This window comes from Marmota monax, unplaced genomic scaffold (genome assembly GCF_021218885.2).
Source record: "Marmota monax isolate L192 unplaced genomic scaffold, Marmota_monax_Labrador192_F-V1.1 WCK01_AAM20220418_F8-fsc00078, whole genome shotgun sequence".
NCBI lineage: Eukaryota > Metazoa > Chordata > Mammalia > Rodentia > Sciuridae > Marmota > Marmota monax.
Window position 1 is genome coordinate 6,998,525 of NW_026694865.1, and position 20,016 is coordinate 7,018,540.

At 40.0% G+C, this 20,016-nt stretch overlaps 2 protein-coding genes and 1 non-coding gene across 8 annotated transcripts in view; all 3 read right to left on the minus strand.

Moving 5' to 3' along the window:
- The window catches only part of Snx1 (sorting nexin 1), a 53,057-nt gene that overhangs the window by 11,654 nt on the left and 21,387 nt on the right, over positions 1 to 20,016 (minus strand). For 3 of the 6 annotated variants that reach the window (XM_046426576.2, XM_058573297.1, XM_046426579.2), the window contains exons 3-14: positions 18,600 to 18,727; positions 18,036 to 18,102; positions 14,557 to 14,600; positions 9,909 to 10,050; positions 9,135 to 9,213; positions 8,367 to 8,442; positions 6,386 to 6,499; positions 6,079 to 6,172; positions 4,599 to 4,804; positions 2,088 to 2,231; positions 1,490 to 1,570; positions 1,010 to 1,081 (exon numbers count right to left, since the gene is read on the minus strand). In XM_046426576.2, the coding sequence (XP_046282532.1) occupies positions 1,010 to 1,081; positions 1,490 to 1,570; positions 2,088 to 2,231; positions 4,599 to 4,804; positions 6,079 to 6,172; positions 6,386 to 6,499; positions 8,367 to 8,442; positions 9,135 to 9,213; positions 9,909 to 10,050; positions 14,557 to 14,600; positions 18,036 to 18,102; positions 18,600 to 18,727 (1,247 nt within the window). Of the gene's footprint in view, positions 1 to 17; positions 450 to 1,009; positions 1,099 to 1,489; positions 1,571 to 2,087; positions 2,232 to 4,598; positions 4,805 to 6,078; positions 6,173 to 6,385; positions 6,500 to 8,366; positions 8,443 to 9,134; positions 9,214 to 9,908; positions 10,051 to 14,556; positions 14,601 to 18,035; positions 18,103 to 18,599; positions 18,728 to 20,016 lie in introns of those variants that run through there. The other 3 variants (XM_046426577.2, XM_046426575.2, XM_046426578.2) reach the window with 3 other exon arrangements.
- Positions 10,757 to 11,976, minus strand: LOC124080593 (transmembrane protein 230). The gene has a single exon (XM_046426580.1). It carries the CDS (start codon positions 11,880 to 11,882, stop codon positions 11,520 to 11,522), a length of 363 nt encoding a protein of 120 aa, XP_046282536.1. The 5' UTR covers positions 11,883 to 11,976; the 3' UTR covers positions 10,757 to 11,519.
- On the minus strand, positions 17,240 to 17,346 carry LOC124080677 (U6 spliceosomal RNA). The gene has a single exon (XR_006847764.1). It is a non-coding gene; the product is annotated as a U6 spliceosomal RNA (small nuclear RNA).

The following is a 20,016-nucleotide window of genomic DNA, read 5'->3' on the forward strand; positions in this document are numbered from 1 at the left end:
TTCTGAGTCATGTGACCTGATTTTAAAATATTTTATTACATAATCTTTTCATGGCACCATCAGGAGTAACAGAAAACGTTATTCCCAGTTCCTAAACCACATCCTGAAAAATATACATTTGTATTTATATATTTATAGCAATACTTCACCCCTATTCCATAATCCACCACCTACTGTAGTCTTTTGCTTAAAGCAGGAAACTATTCTCTTAGGTAAGAAAATATATATGGAAGCTAAATGAAATACTGGTTAGAGTAACTGGGAACAGTTTGGTCACAGGGGCAGGTAGGAAGGGGCTAAGTCCAGCCTAGGCAAGATGCATCACTGGAGTCCATCAAAGGAAAGACAGTGTATAAAAAGTCAGCGTCACACAGGTAGGCTCTGGAATCCTTGGTCCATTAGGAGATGGCCTTTGCCTCAGGAAGGAAGGCTTCCCAGTACTTTGCCAGCTGCAAAGAAGTGGGGGGACAGTAAGCAAGTACCCCCATGTAGTTAGCAGGGCCCAAGTTAGTCTGGGAGGGAGCAAGCACCTCAGCCACCCAAAGGAAGGTGTGCTGAGCAGATGCAGAAGCCATAACATTATCTTCCTTTTCCTCTATTAGCAGGAGCATCTGTTTCTGAGTCCCAAGTGGAAGGGAAGTCTCTCTCTAAAGACAATCTTGGTTTTGCCCTGAAGGATGTACTCCTAGAGGCCACAGTTTTGCCCAGCTGTTAACTTCTCACAATAAGGCCATTCCATACTAATTGAGGTCTCAGCCTCACGAGGGCTAGGTGGTGCCACAGAGTTGCCCTTACTGGGAGAGAAGTTAATCATAGACTTAGGGCAACACAATCGGATCCTCCTGTCAGATGTTCTATGCTGGAGTAGCAAGGCCAATTTTCTATTATTAACTATAGCAGGGACCCTCCCTCCAAGCAAGACCTGCCCATTTTGTCATTCAAGGCCCAAGTAGGGATCTGACCCCTGGAGTGGGGAGTAGGGGACAAAGTTCATACATAACTTACATACCTGCTGCTGTGAATACAGGAGTGTCTCAAGGTACTTGATCACGTGGTTTTTGAAGTCCTTGGATTTCTCTTTCTATAGGAGACAGGAGTCTACACTAATCATCCAGACAGTTGCTCCTTCCCCTTTTGATAGGATGTTGTGTGTATTGCTGATCAAGGCCAAACACAGCCAGCAGCTGGAATAACTACAATTTCCAGCCAAATCCTCTCTGCTAATGCTCTGCAAAGCTTTCTTGGAGGACAAAGGATGAGCAGGGGAGGAGTAAGAATGGGGGCCCAGAGTGTACATGGCAGATACAAACTGTTTTGTATCTAATGCTCTGATCTGGCAGTAAGTTTAAGGGAGCTACCATGCCTCAGGAACAAATGCACATATGAGCACACACATGAGCACACACATGTACACCCACAAGCACACAGAAGGCCTTGTCAGTTCACAAGAACTACACGCTAAGTTAGAAGTTAGACTCTTCTAGCTTACCTCAAACCGTATCACTTCTTTTCGGACCACTGTTGAAATCCTTTCAAAGTCCCTTTCATACTGAGTCACCCGAGACTCCCACTGTGAAGGAAAAGCAAAGAAAGGATCATTTAAGTCTTTACATTTGGTCAGAAATTCCACATGAGACCTCAACTGATCATTATATCCAGCAAAAGGTTACTTCAGGGACTGCTGAGAAAGAGATGCCATGTGTTCCAGACCAAGCCTGGTCTTTGAGAAAGCTCTGGTACTGCAGCAGCTTCTGATTTAGTTCTTACCAGCAGTGCCAGAAGTGCTGCCCCACCCCACCACCTCATTTCATTCTCACCAGGGCACCATTTTTGCATCACCTAAGTAGCCATACCAGGATCCCCTACCGAGACTCTGATTTGGCAAGTCTGGGTGGAGTGGGAAGAGAAAAGAGTCAGGCCTTAGGGCAGGCCTGCAATCACTCTGAGGCTTACCCAGAAGACAAGGCCCTTTAATCTCAATTATCTTTTCTGCCTGCTGAGGGGTTCCAAGCATCTGGGTGGAATGAGACCAGGCTCATTCAGAAGCCAGAGAATACCTTGGCAATAGGGTGCCTTAGGAAACTCACCTCTGTGATCTCATCCTTGGCCTGCTGTAGCTTGTCAGGCTTGTTGGCCCACAACAGCCGAGCCTCAGCCTCTCGCTTCTTCTGCAGCATAGCTTGAGCATCCTGCCAGCGTTGCCATGTCTTCATGCGCTGGTCAAAGGCAGCCTGTGGGGGTAGGGGTTTGGGAGGAGCACAACCAGCTGTTCAGGAGCTCTGCTAGGTCTGCTTTGTAGGGAGGCTCTCCCAGCAGCTGTGCCAGGGAAGGACTGAGCAAGGGCAGGTTCTGCAGCCACAGTTAGTGCCCAGCTGCAAAGTTTAATATCTAGAAGCACAAGCTTGGGTAATATCCTCTCCGAGCCTTCAGTGGGCCAATGCCATGCTGCTTCATGCTACTTCCGGGATTGGATGGCTGGGAGCACAGTAGGTGGCCTGACGCCAGTGATGAATACTATGACTTCCGAAATGCCTCCCTCAGAAAAGTGAGTCCATGAGACTACACATTCTCCCTGGTGCCAGAAATTAAGAATACAGTGGCAGTGAAACACATGATCCAGTTTTCACTGAACTTATCTTCTATTGGAAAAAGCCATCATTGTATTAACAATCACAAACACATACAAGTATGCAGAGTAGCAGGAAAACAAGCAGGGTATTTTAACATAAAGCTTGCTTAGCTTTGGAGATATGTCAGGGAAATCTAACCCAAGGAAGCAAACTTTCAACTGACACTTAAATAGCATACAAGGTTAGCTTAAAATAAACACTTATAACAGGACACTCTGCTTACATCTCAACCACACACTCACCTTCTCTAGGCAATCAACGCTGCCAAAAAGCTCCCCAAAGTCTACTTGCTGGTTTTCCCTATTTCCAATCCCTTGAACACAATCAGCATTTCCAGAGAAGGGCAGTTGTTGATTTAACCAAACTACCACCACTCCACATTCGGTTTGTAGACCTCAAGAGGCAGCACAGATCAAAGTGCCTAGGGCCAAACTCCCAGCCCTGTTCCATTAGTTCCCCTTTCCCTACAAAAGTTCCCTGTACATTCCCTAGGCTTCCTTAACATGGGCCTTTGCCAAACCTGAACATTAGGGAGTGCAAAGCCATCAAATTCACCTTCCTCAGCATAATTACTGCTGATTGCCTGCAATTTCTCAGGCAATTTCATATCCAAGACTCAAACTAACAGTGGGCTAGCAGTAGTTTAATTCTAGGTTCAGGGAAGGGCAGGAAAAAAACACCTGCTTGTCTCTCAAATCTCACAGAAGCTTATGACATAAAGTGGGAATATGAAGGACTCTGAGAAATGATCAGTCACAATTCTATGCTCTAAAGCACACTTCCCCAGCCCCAGCCTGTGGAGCTCCAGCCTCCTCTCCCTCCTGTATATACAAGCTCAGCTGCCTGAGGATATCCAAATATTCTCCAGAGACCCCCATACAATGCTCCTCTCAGAAAGCTTCCCCCAGACAGAGCCCTTCCCTGAGATGGCTCTCCAATCTAAGTAGTCTGACCAGTTCTAAGAATTCCATAGCAGGTTATTTTTCAAGCCTCTTATCACTCTGGAGTTAGGAGCAAACCAAAGACCAAAGGGAGAGGACAATGAGCAGTCTCACAGGCTATATTAAGCAACTCTACTGCAGAGGAAGTGAGAGTCCTAGGAGCATCTCAGCTCTTGACAGAACACAGAAGCTCCCTAGTGGGAGATATGTTGGGGATGGGGAGTCAGGGGTGGCACCATTCCAACTCAGAGGCTCAGACATCCTGATCCCAAGCTGAATCAGGCCCTTATAGGGTAGGCACAAGGCTCTCTCTTAATTCTTTCCTCTGTTTTAGAGGCCATGCGAGAGCTAATACCACTGCCCAGTCAAGCTCTCTTAATTGCTCTGAGAGGTCATGGGAAACCAGACTGCCCTGGTCACCAGGAGAAAAAGTGAGGTGTTTGATCTGAGGGACAGGCTGCAGTGTTGTTACCAGGGTGGTCAGCACAGCACAGGGAGGGCTCTGGTGACACGCTCTCTCAGACCCCTGGCCACACTCCTCCATGCAATGCCAAGCCAGTTCTGTGTAGTTACCTGACTGCCCACATTGGAGGGACAAGTGGAAGCCAGCAAGAGCTCTTATCAGGGCAAAGCCACCGCTTGCTGTTAAGAAGGCAAAGACCAAAGGACTGAAGAAGTCACTGCTCCACGGAGCCAAGACAATAGGTCTGTAATAACCCTTGCTTGAAGGTAGGAGCACAGAGGACACTGTCCTTCAACAACAGGGGGGAGGCTATTTGGAAATTCAGGAGTGGTCTTTTCTCCAAATTCATCTAGGAAATTGGCTGTGGGCCTCAAAACAACTCAACAATATTTGACTAACAGCCAAACAGATTGCTTGGTTGGTAGGATACCTTCTCTTATAATAGTAGAAAAAGTTATACCTATTTATAAGCTATAATGAGATGAAATTTCTTGAGACAAAGAAGAGCAAAGAAAATAAAAATTAATCAAGGGAGGAGAAAGAGAAAAAGAAACAAAAGCTTACTCGGACTATGGCCAGGAGGCGAATGTAGTCACTCAGGAGTTCAGCAAGGAGGAAGAAGTCATTGTTGGCCTGTTCCTGGTGAAGCTGCTCAATTTTTTCTTCCACCTCAGCCAGCTGGGAGAGTGCCCGTGACAGTGCCGTGTTGTCCTCGGAACTCCCAAGCATGGCTAGACTCTTTGCAAACTGAGCTGTGTGCAGTGCTAGCTCTGAAAGGAGGAAAAGATAGCAAAGGTCCCTCTGATCTCACAAGGAAAATGGACAAGTCACTTGACCTTGCATGGCATATTTTAGCAATTATTTTCCCTGCATATCCAGCAAACGAGGGCTCCTATAATCTAGTTACCTGTAATACACTCGACCGTATTCAGAAAGTGAAGGGAAAATGTCCTGATCACAGAACAGGAAGGAAAGGCACCTGCTAACATACATTCCAGCACATGGGCCTACCTGAAGGAAGCAGTTTCAATATTCCTGGAGAACACCAAGGGCCAGTTAATACAAATGGGCCAAAGGAATAAAGGTGTTTTGTTGTTGTTTATATTTTAGTTTTGGTACTAGAGTTGATCCCAGGGTCACTTAACAACTCAGCCACATCCCCAGCCCTTTTTATTTTTCATCTTGAGACAAGGTCTTGCTAAGTTGCTGAGGCTGGCTTCATACTTTCAATACTCCTGCCTCAGCCTCCCATGCTGCTAGGATTACAGGTGTGTGCCACTGTGCTCAGCGAATGATGCTTATTTTTATGTTAAAGCTCATGAACTATGTCTACATGCAAGAGATACATATTATTGTAGTCTTACATGCTCTAGAGCAGAGCAAACCTTTTCTGTAAAGGATCATATAGCAAATACTTTACGCTTTGCAGGGCACATATGGTATAGCTGCATGTTCTTTTCTCTCCCATATCCTCCCTTTAAATGTGTAAAAACCATTATTAGCTCAAGGGAATAGGCCCCAGGGCCAGGTCATCATTTGCCAACCCTTACACTGGTCTCATGTTAATGGTCTTTCTTTTAGAATTCTAATTATCAATATGTTTAAGGCAAAAAAGGAAAGCTTTCCAAATTTGGAAAATTTCACTAGCTCTTCAGCAACTCCCACCAAAGAAAGATGAAAAGGGTTAGGAGGCATGTGATTTCCCTGAATTAACACAACCATGTAGCTGAAGCATGTGTGACTTTTTCTCGGATATAAGTCACAACTCAAATACTTTTAACAAAAGCCTTCATCCCAGGTCAATATGTATCTGGGACAGCTTCTCTGCACCTCTCTCAGGTAGAAAGTCCAGCGCCCACAGTGGCTGAATAAAGTTTCCTTCCAGTAGATGTAGGATTTATCTTTTTAATCAGAACATCAAGGACCAGGTGGGCTGAAAATTTCAACTTAGATGCCTGAGAGACTTGGGAACAGCATGCTCTCCCATCTCCAGCTCACTGGAGACAATTTCCCCTAAGTCCAAGTACATTTCGGAGGTGGTTACCTTTTCTGTGGTTGACAAGAGTTTCTACCACAGCATGTAGTTTCCTTAGGCGTTGTTCCTCACACTCTACTTCCTGGAGTTTCTCTTCAAACCACTGAAACACAAGGCCAAGGCCAATGGAGGTTACTTGCATAGGGGCAGAGCAGTCTTTCCTTGGCATTTTTTTTTTTTAAGGGACTGAATTCTTTTAAAGTTGTTTTTTAATTGAGAAAAACAGTCTATAATCTCAGAAATTTCAGGAATTCTCAGGGCTTCTGACCAATAAGTCTGAGAGGCAGAAGGAGCTGAGAGGTACAGGGCTACTCACAATGTCTGATTCATTCATCTTGATGGTCATTTTGCTGACTGCATCTGTGGCTTTGTTGAACATCTTGAGGAGACCAGCACCACTCAATGTCTGAGTACCAACGGCCCGTGGCAGCTACAAAACCAAGAAGGCGGGGATGGCAAGTTATCTGCTGCCCCTATTTTAGGTTCAGAAGAATTAGTATCCATCAGATGGCATGCCCAAAACTTGCCAAACTAATTATTTGAACTGTAAATTGTTGTTGTATCCTAAGGCAGTTACATCAATCTAAAACTAATATATACAACAGAAAAATCAAAGGACTATGTTAAAACAATCAGTAAAGTTTTCAGATTTTGATATTATTCATAGGAAAAAAGTAGACTGGGGTTGTTACGTGGCTAGGTGACCCCACATTTGAGACTGTCTGCCTACTCAGGTATGATCTGCTTAACTATCAAGCATACTTTTGTTCAGTCAAAAGTTCCTTTGCATTAGCACATGTTGCACACAAACCAGACTTAAGTCTTGAGAGACTTTGAAGTTATGCTGTGATTTCATTTAAGTTTTCTGCATTAAACAAGTGTCCAATAATAGGAACATTATTTATTCGTATTAGGCTACTTTTACATAGTAGATTATGCTACAAAAGTTAGACTTTAGTGCTTAGCCCTTTATGGCAGTAGTTCCCAAGTTGGGATCATTTTGCCCTCCAAGGGCACATTTGGCAATGTCTGGCTGCTACAGTTTAGGAGGAAGGGCTACTGGTATCTAGTGGGTAGAGGCCAGAGATGGTACTAAAACATCTTGCAATTTATAGGACAGTCCCCACAAGAATTAATCCAGCCCAAAGTGTCCACATAGACAAATCCTGTCCTATGGGTAAGGATGAGGCAGTGAAAAGGAAATACGGACTTAAGAATACCCAGGGACAGAATTAAAAGAGTTACAACATTTGATTGAGAATTTTTCATTAATAAATTCATTTTAAAGAAAAAAATTCTATATACTTAGAATTTTTGGTTATAGAGGTCAAAAGACAGCCTAATTGTGTCTTACTGAACCACCACAGAGATCTATTTATTTTCTTCATTAGAGAAAATACTCTATGTGCAAATTAAAGAAAAATGTAAAAGTTAAAAACAAAATAGTAGTTTTATCCTGTTATTTTCTTTTAGTTTTCTGAGATAAAACACTATTTTTAAAAATATTTTTTAAAAACCCCACTATCTTATCTAGAGCTTCTTCTGATCCTTAATGACTTGAGTTTCTACACCTATATTTATATGGTGTTGCATGTTTCAGTTTTTGTAACTTTTTAAAATTTATTTTTATATGGTACTGAGGATCCAACTCAGTGCCTCATACATGTGACACTAGTGCTCTACCACTAAGCTATAACCCCAGCCTCTGTAACTCTTTTAAAACATGCTTCCACATATTAGTATTTCTATATACTCTGTTTATGAAGAGAAAAAAGTATTGGTTATATTGTTAGCAATTATACTCTGTTTATGAAGAGAAAAAAGTATTGGTTATATTGTTAGCAATTGTACTGTCTCCAGTTTTTTACAATCATTACAATCATGAATAGCCTAGGCAAAGCCTGTAAAAAAGACTGTCCACTTGAATCCACACTTTTGCTACATGTCAAATTCTGTGGGTTTTGGTAACTGGTTTTTAACCAATGCTCCTCAACTCCTGCAACAAAATACACATTCAAGTGAGCCAACAAGTAACCTATAAAATATATGCCAAGGACCTGCCAAATAGATCTCTGTGTTGGTTCAGTAAGACACAATTAGGCTGTCTTTTGACCTCTATAACCAAATTACTTTTATTTCAAAGGCTGAAAGATACTTATAATTCTTGGGTGGTCACATAAGCTAGGATGTATTCTGATGCTAGTCACGTTAAATACTCAAATATCTGGTGAATGAGGTGGTTTCATTTCACAAGGAGTAGATATAAATTATGAAATTCAATTTTGGACAATACTAACCTCTTCTTTTTCCAAAAACTCCCTGACATCAGGGTCCTGTAACATAGTAGGGTGATTCACAACCCTTTGAAGGTACCTAAAGGGTAAAGAGTTATCATCTGGTTAGATGATCTGACCTCAGAAGGTTTTGGATAGTGCATTGCTAGCAGAGGCACCATATCTTTCACTACTTAAAATATTTGTCCTCAGAGAAGGTACACAAATAGGACATTGCTTATAAATACATTCAATTTCATGTTCTTCCCACTTCCAAAAAGGGACAATAAAAGAACTACTCAGAAAGAGACCAAAGAACCATTATTCATATTTGATTATTAAAGAAAATGAATATGATTGTTCATCAGGACGGAGACAGAAAAGAAGATGGTTTGTGCCCAAGAGTGCAAAATAAGAGATTTAGAAAAAGTCAGGGATGACATGTAGGTGTGACTCTTTTTTTTGGGAGGGGTATCGGGGATTGAACTTGGGCACTTGACCACTGAGCCACATCCCCAGCCTTATTTTGTATTTTATTTAGAGAGAGGGTCTCAATGAGTTGCTTAGCACCTCACTTTTGCTGAAGTTGGGTTTAAACTCACGATCCTCCTGCCTCAGCCTTCAGAGCTGCTAGGATTACAGGCACGCGCTAATGCACCCAGCAAGGTTTGACTCTTTAATACAATCAAATTTCATGGCTACTAACTCAAGCAAACATCTCATAATTAAGTCTCAATTTCAACTTCTTACTTGTTCTCAAGTTATTCAGAAACATGTTTGTATGGCACCTACCTTTCTAGAGCAGCCCTCCGTTTTTCAAGAAATTCTGCAGAGGAAGAATCTTCCTTCCCAACTTTTACTTTTGTCATTCCTAGAATGGAATTTAAAAAGCAAAATAACCAGAAATCATGAAAAGAATAAATCTATTTTATTTTATAGGTACTGGGGATTGAACCCAGGGAGATCTCTACCACTGAGCTCCACCTCAACCCTTTTCATTTTTATTCTGAAACAGGGCTTAAGGTGCCAAGGTTGGCCTTAAACTTGTAATCCTCCTGCCTTAGCTTCCCAAGTCATTGGGATCACAGGGCATGCCCACTGCCTTTGCCTGATAAATTATTTTAAAGTCACAAGGAGGAAAGGCCTCAAGGATAGCACTAAAAAACACAACCAAAACCCACTCTGTGTCATGAGCAGGCAAGAACAAAAGGTTCTTTACATCAGAGTTATTTTTTTTAAACTAGTTTTCAGGGCTATGGTTGTGGCTCAATGGTAGAGCACCTGTCTAGTAGGTATGAGGCACTGGGTCTGATCGTCAACACCACATAAAAATAAAGGTATTGTGTCCATCTACAACCAACCAACCAATAAATAAAGACACAAGACATTAACAAACTAAGCTAAAACCAAAGCACCCTATTGTACCCAAGGAAAGAGAACAGTCAAAATATGCTATTTCTCTAGACTTCAAGTGTTCTATTAATAGAAGTAGCCATATACTACAAAGTAAATTCATAATAGAAAGACAGTAAAGGAAAAAACCCAAAAGAAAGACCTCAGGCTTACCTATTAGGCTCTTCTCAGGTGGAGGAGGGACAATGAAACCATTCTGAGAGTGTTTCTCTGAAAGCTTCTCATAAAGACCCAGAAAGTCACTAAATCTTCTTTTCACTGCAAACTGTTTACTTCTGAACATTGGTAGGCTCGTCTTGGGTACAGAAAACACACAAGGTGATTTTATTCCAAATACAAGATGAATGAGTATCTTGAGAGCCATCCAGCTGACATCAAATGACTCCATTTCCCAGATCCTTGCCCTTTAGCCACCTAGCAAATAATTTTCTCTGAGGCACAGACATTCTTGTTTGAGCTATCGTCTACTTTGGCAGTCTGGACGCCTAAGAAGAACAGCTCAGAATAATGATTTTAAATGCAAAAAAAAAAATATAATATATAGGATTATAAAGGAAACCAACTAAATTCAAATATAGCTTCATTCCTAGATTAAGAATACTTGCTCTAAAGAAACAATGTTGAATTCTAATTTAAAGGCATAATTCTACTCTCCCCAATACTGAATTTATCCTTTACTGGTCTTCAATAAACATTTCATCCTTTATTGACTCATGTAATAAGGTATTAGTTGCTGGAATTAAAGCAGACAGGGGCTGGGGTTATGGCTCAGTGGTAGATTGCTCGCCTAGAATGCATGAGGCACTGGGTTCAATTCTTTTTTTTTTTTTTTTTTTGGATTCTGACATTTTAATTTCTTTTGAATATAAGTCACTTTTTCAAGCAAAGAAATAGAATCAACCTAAGGATGTGGTCCTCTAGGGATCCAAGCCAAGTCTTGAGATCTTCAGCAGAATGACACTATAGTACCAGGTGCTACCAATAGAGTTATACACTCTAAATAGCAACCACTTATCTTCATTTTTTTTCATTAGGGAACAGCCAAAAGTTCAGTCTTTAAAGGCATGATATATAGAACATCTTGATCTACAAAGGATAGAATGACCCAAATTATATGCAGGCCATCCTATTGGGAAACAAGATCAGAGCTGGTCAAGGATTGGTTATCAGAGACAGTGCTTATACTTTGAAAACTTACTCTGTGGCTCAAAAAATTCCTGGTTCCTGTCACTAAGAAACAAAGCAAAAAATATTACAGATGGAGCCACACCAACATGTGGTTTTAGGGAGGTCTTCCACCAGAATGTGAAAGTAGAGTTAAGTGTAGGGGATAAGATCTTTTGATATTTTAAAAATAAATTACTTAGTAACTAAGAAATTAGACATACCACACTCTTCCATTTGCTACAATAACAAATTGACAAAGAAGACTATTTAAAAGAAATGCTCAATATAAAGAGGGTGGGAATGGTAACACTTTCCACTACAGGATAATCTCCTGTTTTCCCAATTAGCATTGCTATTCTTCCATGATACATGTGGAAAAACTTGTTGAGTTTTGCCACGGCCAGATGAAAAACAGCGTTTCCTAATTAGCTAATTAAGCTCAATGAACATTTTTAGGATGGAACCATAAACTCTGGCCATTGTTTTGTCAAACATCTGCAAACTGCATAATTCCTCAGCCCTTAGCCATAGTTTCTGTTCAATATCTTAAAGCTGAGTTTAGTTCCACTGTGATTTGTCTCAGGGCTGAAGTGAGTGTTAGTCATCAAAGTCTGGAATGTCATCATAGGAGTAACCCCGGTAGCCTTTAGACGCATAGTAGGCGATGCGCAGATGGTAAAATCCTGGCAGGAACACCAGAATGCCAATAATCAGGACAGGAACGGCCCGGTCTGCCCCCCCTTTGCTAATGTAGCCTGACAGCAGGAGGGAGCCTATGATAATGAGAAAGGCGCCAATCAAAAACAGCACAGTGGCAAGTGCAATGGCCTTATAAGGGATCTTAGGAGGGCTTTTCTTAAACTGAAGGTCAATGTAGCCATCATCTGTGCTGGAGAGCCTTGAGTATTTTACTTTACTACTGGGGATTCCAGTAGCCAGATTAGTACGAGACGGCATCATAACACACGGACACAGCTACAGTCCGAGCACCGCGTTAAGACTGGAGCTAGAGAGGAACTCGCCCACGGGTACCAGCCGAGGCGTCCCAGGCCTCATGGCCTGGGTTCAATTCTTAGCACCACATAAATGTAAAATAAAGATATCGTGTCCACCTAAAACTAAAAAATAAATTAAAAAATAAATAAATAAATCACAGCAGGCAAACTAAAAAATGAGACTAATGAAAGAATGTTTCTAAGAGGGGTAGGGAGGAATCAGATGATATGTCTAAGCTGTAGACACTAACCTCTGTAGTGTCATGGGATCTCGAGCTCACACAAGACAGGCCAACAGCAGTAAAAAGACAATACAAAGGAGAGTGAGAGTAAAAAAAGGACTAACCAGAGATGTAAAATTTAATAAGGATGGCCTAGCCAATTGCTGGCAAGAAAGTAAATCGATGGGAGCTTTTATACACTGCTAATAGAAGTATTAATTGGTGTGTGTGTGTGTATTTTTTAATACAAATTGGGAGTTAACAAATGTAAAAAAGGGCTGGGGATGTGGCTCAAGCGGTAGCGCGCTCGCATGGCATGCATGCGGCCCGGGTTCGATCCTCAGCACCACATACAAACAAAGATGTTGTGTCTGCCGAGAACTGAAAAATAAAATATTAAAAAAAATAAAAATAAAAAATATTAAAAAAAAAACAAATGTAAAAAAAAAAAGTTTGTATTCCTTAAATTCAACATCTGCAGTACGTATGACAAAGGGAAACTATTCCTAGTTATGTACCCTAGAGAAACTCCTCCATGGGTATGCTAGAGACATGCAAGAAAGTACAGAGTTCATAGAAACAAAAACTGGAAACATGTCTCATGACAGGAAAACAGATATACTACCACACAATGGACTAACTACAGCTATGCCCTATAAGAATGGTTTTGAGAAACAATGCTAAGTTTAAAAGTACTATTTTCAGCATGATGTATGTACTTTCAATACTGGGGATTGAACCCAGAGCCTCATGCATAATAGGTGAGCATTCTAACACTGAGATACACCCCCAGCCCTTTTTATTTTTTACTTGGAGACTCAGTCACACTACATTTCCAAAGTTGGCCTTGAATTTGTAATTTTCCTGTGTAGCCTTCTGAGTAGCTGGCATGAGCAACTGCACATAGCATGATAGTATTTTTATGAAATTAAAAATGAAAGCAAATTGGTATATTATTCAGAGATACATATATAAAGATTATATTTGTTTGTTTATTTATTTAATAGTACTAGGGATTGAACCCAGAGGCGCTTAACCACTGAACTACATACTCAGCCCTTTTTATTTTATTTTTTTATTTTGAGACAAGGTCTCAGTAAGTTGCTGAGGCTGGCTTTGAACTTGTGATCATTCTGCCTCAGCCTCCCGGGCCAATGGGATTCCAGGTGTGTATCTCTGTGCATGGCAATTAAGATTTTTTATAAAGGGAAAAAGAGAACTCAGGAGAGTGGTCACCTCTAAGATATGAGGAGGAGACATGACAGGGAGAAACATGAAGATACAGTCAATGGTACTCTTCTTATAACTGGTTATATGTTCTAGGCTTAATTTTATTTTGCTTTATAACTTGCATAAACATTACATAAGTTTCATTTTAGTTTTATTTTTGAGACAGAGTGGTCTTAAACTCCCTGGCTCAAGTGATCCTCCTGCCTCAACCTCCTGAGTCACGGGTTACTGACATACACCACCATACTAGACTGTTATGCAAATAAAATTATATTAAATCTGCCATTCCAGGATCTATTGCTAAAATATATCTGTATATTAAAAAGTAATACCAGACTTGAAGGGGAAAAAAAAGTTAAAGTATTAAAAGCAGCTCTCTATTAAAAACCTAAGAAGAGCTGAGGTCTTTGTGGTGGTACTGAGGATTGAACCCAGGAGTGCTTTACCACTGAACTACATCCCCAGCCCTTTTAAATTTGTTTGTTTGTTTAAGACAGGGTCTTGCTAAGGTGATGAGGCTGACCTACAACTTGAAATGCTCTTGCCTCAGCCTCCCAGTCTCTGGGATTATAGGGATATGCCACTGCACTGGGCTCAACTGTTTTTTATTTATTTATTTTTTGTTTTTTTGTGGCACTAGGGATTGAACTCACATTCTAGGTAAGCACTCACACATGCTAGGCAAGCATACTACCACTGAGTTATGCCTCAGCTGTGCCCCCACCCCATCTTTTAAAAATTATTTTGAGATAGGGTCTCACTAAGTTGCCCAGACTGGTCTCCAACTTAGGTTTCTCCTGTCTCACCCTGCCAAGAAACTGTGATTACAGACATGTGTCATCATAACTGGTTGACCTCAGAATTTCTAAACAGGTAAACTACTCTTGGCTTGGGGAAGCCCATGAAACTAGCTCCACACCACACAGTTCCTAAGGGGAATGGGGATAAATCAGATACACGGCACATCTTAATAAAATTTAACAACATTTCACACTGAAATGTTAGACCTCTGGAATAATGATGGAAAGGCTCAGTGTGGAGTATCCAGATAAGGTTATCTTAGTATAAAAGGGGATTTCTAAACATGAGGGGAAAATGTGGGCAAAGAAACCAAAAGATACCCAGAATAATCTGAATGATGACCTTGGTATGAATGGTGCAGTAATAAGCAGGGTCACTGGGACTCACCTGTGTTGTAACTTTGTAGGCCACATAGGCATTCATACCATCCCCTGAGGAGAACAAGAAAGCAAGAAAGGATTATCCTTTAAACCAAAGCAGTGTAAATTCAGTAACATTTAACCAGGAATCATAAGCACAGGAACCCTACATAAAAAGGATTTGTTTTAACTCCAAGCTTTACATGTGATCCTAGAATCCAGTTCCTACTTCACCTCAGGGCCTCTATGGCACATATAATGCCCCCCACAGATGCTGGCTGGGCCCCAGTCTGAGTTAGACAAGAGAGTTAGCCTCCTGTTCCAAAACCAGGCTCCATTTATAACCTCCACAAAGCAGCACTGGATACTGACAATCCATCAGTTGTTACCATGCCAATATTTGGGCTGGTTACACACATCTGTCCAAAATCAAACAATTCTCTTGCTGTATAAAGCAAGAGGAGAAGGAAGCAACTGATGTAAAAGGAAACAAGTAGTTCTACCCTAGGCTAGCTCTGGGCTTGGTTTGCTCTTTCAGAAATACAATCATGGCCCCCTCCACTGGGACTGGGGGACACTGACCTCTCTGATCTAGCATATTCACCCAGAGTAAAGGGCCTGGCAGGAAGACACTTGGGCTGCCTGATGTCACAAAAATCTCCCTTTCCTGAGGAATTATTTTTATGAAAAAGCCTTTGATTGTTAAATAATCTGGGATTCAAGCAACTGTTTTTCTCTGTGGTAGTGTTCTGACCCAGACCACTTAGGGAGATAAAGGCACCATTGACTCCTTAAGCACTGAAAAGACATACATTGGAATCCACAGAGTCACAGCTCCAGTGCTGGACCATGGCATCTTGGGTTGGTTTTGTCCCCTTCCTCCCTTGTCCCTGGATTCCTCCCCACATCAAACAGGAAAGCCTAGGTTAATAATTAGTTCTTGCTTAAACTCCTGAATTAGTTCTGGGTGGGGGTCAGGGGAAGAAGGAGCAGTACTGGATCAAAAGGTCACATACAACAACTTGGTTTCAAAAAGATGGCTGGAAGTGCACAGAGAAGCTGGAGATTATACAGGACTAGAGGGCAGGCCTGCTCTATCTTCTCAACATCTAACAAATGAGTAATGTACAAAACAGAAATTAAGCTAATTTAAGCTAAGCTTTAGAAATTATTTTATGCTGATTACCACACCTTTAGTTCTCTTCTAAGCCATTTGTACTACGTTGCCTAATATTACTAAGGATATTCACCACTGGAAGGAAAAAAGCTAAATTTACTTTATAGAAATATATTCAAAATTTTATTCACTGTTGAAGTAGTTATGTTCCAATGTCCAAAAGGCCAGTTTCATAATTTAGTGCCAGCATGATCTTCAGATATTCTGCCTATGTGTCAGCCACTTTTACTAAGGTAATATGTGTGAAAAAAGACATACTGTTTACATATGGACAGAGTACATAAGATGTGGAAATGGGGTAATAATACAAGAGTCTTAAAATTTACATAAATTTCTTAAATAATTTCTGAGAAGTAAAAATGGCATATATAAATTACCAAGTTCTAAAAAGAGTATCCTGGTCAAAGTAGGATTCTAATTTCTATAGTGGTGTGTGGGCCAAAGAAGCACATGTTGAATACAGCCCATACGTAAAGTTTTGTTAAAAAATCAGACCCTGGGATATGGTTGTAGCTCATTGGTAGAGCACTTGCCTGGTATGTGTGAGGCACGAGGTTCAATCCTCAGCACCACATAAAAATAAATAAATAAATGTTTTGTGTCCATCTACAACTAAAAAAGAAAAAAGGCCCTAATATGAATATGTTTTAATAAGTTGGTTTCTTGGCATCACATGATTAAGAATCCAGGGGGATAAAAGATTATTACCAAGAGTGATTTGTGTTCAAATAAATTTAATCCATAAGACATTTAAATTATCCTACTGTAGGGCAAATTATGCCCCTCCAAAATGATATGTTGAAAGTCCTAATTCTTAGTACCTCAGCATGTGACCTTATTTGAAAACATGGCCTTTACAGATATAATCAAGTTAAAATGAGGACATCAGGGTAAGTCCTCCTCCAGTGTGAGTGGTGTCCTTATAAAAATAGGGAAAGTCAGATGAAGAGCTATACATGCATAAAGGAGAGATGATATGGAAACACTTAGAAAAAATGCCATGTGACAATGAAGGTAGACATCGGAATGAAATATCTACAAGCCAAAGAACACCTAAGGCTATAAAGATCTGAGAGAGAGGCATGGAATTAGACTTCACAAAATTTCTGCTTCTAGCTCTAAAAAAGACAAAAAGTTAGGAATTATATTTTTTCTTTTAATTATTACATTTGTCTTCTTAACCATATGAACATCACTCTTTGTTTAGGAGGACAAAGCTCTAAAATAGCCTTTTCTGTAAGGGACTATCTATACCTGGCACAAGGAAAGTCAAGGTCTATTATTTTCTGCTAATAACACTCACAAACCTGGGAGAGGGGAAAGTTATCCTAAAAATTCAAGTCTGGCCAAAGTTAAGTATTACCTTTTTTGAAAATCTAACTTTAGTTTGACCATGCTTAGTCTTTCATCTATGGGAAGAGGATGCCAACTTCCCCATCTCATTTAGAATACCAACGCAAATGACAAATGTTATGTATAGCAAAAGTTTCAAATTTCTTGAGGAATTTTATTTTTTAAATTTTACTTTTTAAAAATAAATATGGAATGCTTTGTGAATTTGCATGTCATCCTTGCACAAAAGCTATGCTAATCTTCTCTGTATCTTTCCAATTTAAGTATATGTGCTACCAATGTGAGCACCCATATCTCAGAATTCTAACATATATTTTAAACTACTTATATGGAATTTATGATCTAAAAATGGAGTAAAGGGTTGGGGCTGTAGCTCAGTGGCACAGTACTTGCCTAGCATATATGAGGCACTAGGTTCGATCCTAAGCAATGTATAAAAATAAATAAATAAGGGGCTGGGGGTGTGGCTAAGCAGTAGAGCGCTCACCTAGCATGTGGGAAGCCCTGGATTCAATCCTCAGCAAATAAACATTAAATATTTTTAATAAATAAATAAAACAATTATAAAAAATAAAAAGGGAGTAAATGGTCTTAGCAACTCTGAAGGAGAAGGTAATATTTGAGTTTTAAAAAAGGGATTCTAGGGGCTGGGATTGTGGCTCAACAGTAGAGTGCACACCTAGCACATTCGAGGCCCTGGGTTCGATCCTCAGCACCACATAAAGATAAATAAAATAAAGTATAAAAAATTATTTTTTAAAAAAAGGGATTCTAATAATATTTGATGTCTCCACTTTTTCTTCTTAAAGCACAGAAAAACTAAGTACTGCGTAACTGGTGTCTCTGGTCTTTGAAGTATAGCTAGGGTTATATTTTTACAGCTGGTTCGGCTCTGCAGGTAGCCATCCCCAAATTAGCTACCCACACTTTCTACCTGTCCCCATCCTAATATCACAAGGAGTCCCAAGGGCACTTACCTATCTTCTCCGGATCAGTAATACCAACTGTCAAATCAAAGTGATCCTCCTGTTCTTCTTCCTCTAGCTTTTTAAAGAAAAAATAAGTCATGCGAGTTGATGTGAAATTAATTTTATCCATTACTATATATCCATATAATAAAATAAAGATATACCTTTCTATATATACGTGTTCAGCTCTGTCCATTCCCAATAATTTCAGTGAACCAATGCCCACAATTTTAAGTTGGGAGCCAGTTCACAGGTCATTGTTACATCTATCCCCTTGAAATCTCATTTGGATGACAATGAATAACTACTAGATTTTGGAAGACTTGCCTCTTTCAGGCTAAGGAGGGAGTAAAGAAAGAAAGAAAGACTACATGAAAGCCTCTGTGCTGTCTTCTGGGTAACAGACCGTTTAAGAAAGGGTTCTTTACAGGATTCTAGCTGTCTATTAATCACAGCAGGTCTCCTTCAGGAATCATAAATGTTTTCTCAAGGTTTATACTCAACTAACTTCAAACTAGTGACAACACAGTCTAAAAATCCAAAAGCAACCAGACCAGTAGCACAGATTCTCACCTCCTCATAGCTTGGCTGGGGCTTAGAAGAATTTGTGGCTTCCTGTGGAGGAAGAGAAATGAGTGTTTTGGCTGGTACCGTCTTCTGATTATTTTGTGTGCTGTCCAGGGATAGCTCCACTGTGGCATCTGAAAACAGTTGATATTTTTAAATAAAGGTCAATAATGGGTCTTTGAAAGCTGAACTTCAGTTCAACAGCCTGACTCATAAGAACATCAGCAAGCACTCTTAAGTAAATACTTGGTGGCTCTCAGATTAAGAGAGCAAGAGTCACAAAATTTTACATGGATAAAAGGGAAAGAACATGAGGAAAGTGTTCTTTTAGCACAGCCTTATTAGTAGAGCAACTTCTCCTTTTTCCTTCCAACCACAACTACTTGGTCACACTCTCCCATCTAGAATTTAGTCAAGAACTAGGAATCAAGCCAGGAGGTGGGGCAGGCCTATAATTCCAGCTACCTGGGAGGCTGAGGTGGAAGGATCAAAAGTTCCAGGCCGCTAGGCAAACTTAAAAAAAAAAAGACCATTTCAAAATACAAATGTGAAAAAGAACTGTGATAAAGCTCAGTAGCAAAGCACTTGCCTAGCATGTGTAAAGCCCTGAGTTCAATCCCCAATACTGCAAACAAACAAACAAAAAAACGGATCAAGCAAAAAGATTCCATAGCCAAAATAAGTGTACTAATTAATTTTATTCTCAGGGGTATTCCTTTATAACCTGACATGAAGCCTATTTATCTCATTATAATTTTTTATAAAAGGACAATGTTTGGTTATCTGCTTTACAAATCAATGTGTAAGAAGAGGAAAGCATACTGACAAAAAAAAAAAAAAAAAAAAACAAACATCAAATGAGAGTCAGGAAAAATGTAAGCCAGAAAAAATGGACTCAAGATAACAAACAGTTATTAATATTCAGGAAAGGGAAGTCTGCTACACCTGAGGACATCATTGTTATTTTAACACTTAAGAATTGTTCAAAAATTATAGTTTAGATATCCTTATAAAGATTGAATTGCATTAAAACATGCATCCAAAGAGGAAAAAATTATACCTGTAATACCTAAAAATCTGTCTGATCTAAGTAGTGCTTAAGAGCTACTTTTGTCTATCTGAGAAAAACTCAGTTGAGCAGAACAACTCATTGTCTAAATGTTCCAGAGAGGGAACGTTTAAAATAGCATTATGTACCATTTTTAGACATTAAAAGTTCTTATGCAAATAAAAAAGGATGTACTTTCAACTTGGAGCAATAAAGCTAGATGTTCTAAACCTAGCTTTTGTTGTTGTTGTTCTTTTTAGTAAAGAAAAACATAAATATCATTCAGGTTTGGTCTGATCAGTAGATGTTCAATTCATCTTAGGAACTTCAAAGAAGCTATTTCTTTTCCTCTTTTAGATTTTCATTTGAAGCTAA